Source organism: Opisthorchis viverrini (assembly GCF_000715545.1).
Source record: "Opisthorchis viverrini unplaced genomic scaffold opera_v5_560, whole genome shotgun sequence".
Lineage (NCBI taxonomy): Eukaryota > Metazoa > Platyhelminthes > Trematoda > Opisthorchiida > Opisthorchiidae > Opisthorchis > Opisthorchis viverrini.
In genome coordinates this window covers 25,598-27,629 of record NW_008752220.1, presented here as the reverse complement: position 1 = coordinate 27,629, position 2,032 = coordinate 25,598, and the positions used below count along the sequence as shown (strand labels likewise).

The 2,032-nt window shown below is 41.8% G+C and overlaps 1 protein-coding gene across 1 annotated transcript in view; it reads left to right on the top strand.

The window, feature by feature from the left end:
* Positions 1–1,657: 1,657 nt before the first annotated feature.
* T265_15512 (hypothetical protein) overlaps positions 1,658–2,032 on the top strand; it is a gene marked incomplete at both ends in the record, with an annotated part of 2,519 nt that continues 2,144 nt past the window's right edge. The window contains one exon of the mRNA XM_009178450.1: positions 1,658–2,029. Coding sequence (XP_009176714.1) covers positions 1,658–2,029 — 372 coding nt within the window. The remainder of the gene's footprint in view (positions 2,030–2,032) is intronic.

Below are 2,032 nucleotides of genomic sequence, written 5' to 3'. Positions count from 1 at the left end.
TATGGCCCACATTTACTTGTGAAAATGATTTTCAGTGGCGTTTTGGTCACATTTTTCAATAAAATCCTTGTTACTTGTTTTGTGGGTCAGGCATTTGTAGCCTTGTCACAAATCTATCACTGTTCCTTCAAACTGTTCAACCCGTCACACTGAACGTTTTTTACGATTCACACAAGTAGACTACCACTAGTAAATTGAGATGAATCTGGTGTGCGGTGATATCTCGAATATCGTACTGACTGAAACATGAGGCGGCCTGGTGCAGCACATTCAGTTGCCTGAGAACATCATAAACGAGGGATTCAGCTGGGTTCCAGGTGAGTCTTTCGCAAAACCAAATTAGTTTGCAAATGAGTGTATATTCTCTAATTTCGTGCAATTTGGCTTCAAGTAGAACATAAGGTTAACTAGAACCCGGGGACTGCGCTAACCTGATGAGCCCCAATAAGAGCGAAACAGGTCGCGGACTGTCAAGGAATTTTCAGCGACCTCATGAGTAGTGTATTACGAGTGTAAATGTTTTCTCTCAGTTTCATACATTCGAACTACTATTAAATACCCACGTTTGTTGGCGCGCTCAATCACATTTGTGACTTAATCGTCGTCTCAAGGTCCTGAACCGTCTATTGGAAACATGTGAATTGCTTGGCATCAACTAGTTTGAATTGAGCTCACTAATCCACAGTAATTGTGGATTTTTTCGAATGACTTTATTGTGTGATTAATTCCTAATTTTGTAGGAATTTCCCTTCTCCACAAATGGTACCTTTCTGTACCAGAAATTTAAAAAGTACATAAATTCTGGTTAATATTAACCCACATCTGGAATGCGAATGTCTCACCATATGTTGTTTCACTTTTACTGAAACCAGATGTACTTTACGGACTAAGAATTGTAAACATGGCTGCACAAAATAAGCCCGGCGGCGTGTGTAAGAACCACCTACGCGTCGAATTGCCAAAATGAATTCCATGTGTTCTGAGTCGTAGCCCTCAAGACAGCCTCATCCATTTTATAATACTGTTGTAGTAAGACAATGTAATCCATCGTAACTTGTTACTTATGGCCTGTTTATTCATTTCATTCTTCGCCTAGCACGTAAGGCAGGCCTAAGTTCACGTCTAACCCAAAGAATACTAGACTCTGTGGTCTATTCTCAGTCTTTCGCGAACTCACATTTTAACTACATCAGCCGGACAGTTTGCTTTTCAAGCGGTTGATTTCTGTGGATTTCATTTCTCATTATGGAATTTTAACTTTATCTTACTGATAGTAGAGCGAAATCAATATATGCAAATAAATGAATATAGATCAATAAACACATATATTTTCTAGTATATACATCAACAATCACACAAAAGATGCGAGAAAATTCGAGTTGGGTTTCTTATGAGTGATCATACTTGTGTGCATCCGATATTTTGCACTACTCTATGTATTTTTCGCCTGGGTAGAGTTGAGAAAAATCAAGTCATTCCTGGAACAAAAACCTTGCGGTATGCATGACTGGGAAAATTACAGTGAAACAAGGACGAATACGGCACCAGTGATGCATTTCCTTATCAAAAATGTGGGGTCAGAGTGCTCCCTGGGCCTCCGCTCACAGATATCGAGTACGCAGACGACATAGCTCTTCTGGGATATGACCCCGTGATAATGCAAATAATATTAAGTAATCTAAGTAATTCTGCCTCGCGGTTCGGCATGCGCTTCACACCTGCGAAGTGTAAAATGCTGCTGCGAGACTGGGTGGGCTCGAACCCTAGCCTCGTGCTTGCGGATGAACCGATTGAGCTAGTAGACAAATTTACTTACCGAGGCAGCTGTCATGGTGGTCTCACGAAAGATGATATTTCCATCCGGATTGGGAAGGCCAGAGCAGCTTTTGCAAACCTACGCCACCTGTGGCGTAGGCGTGATATCAGATTCTCTGTCAAGGGTCGGGTTTACAATGCTGCGGTGCGCTCCATATTACTATATGGATCAGAAACCTGGCCGCTGCGCGCCGAGGACGTCAAAAGACTTTCAGTG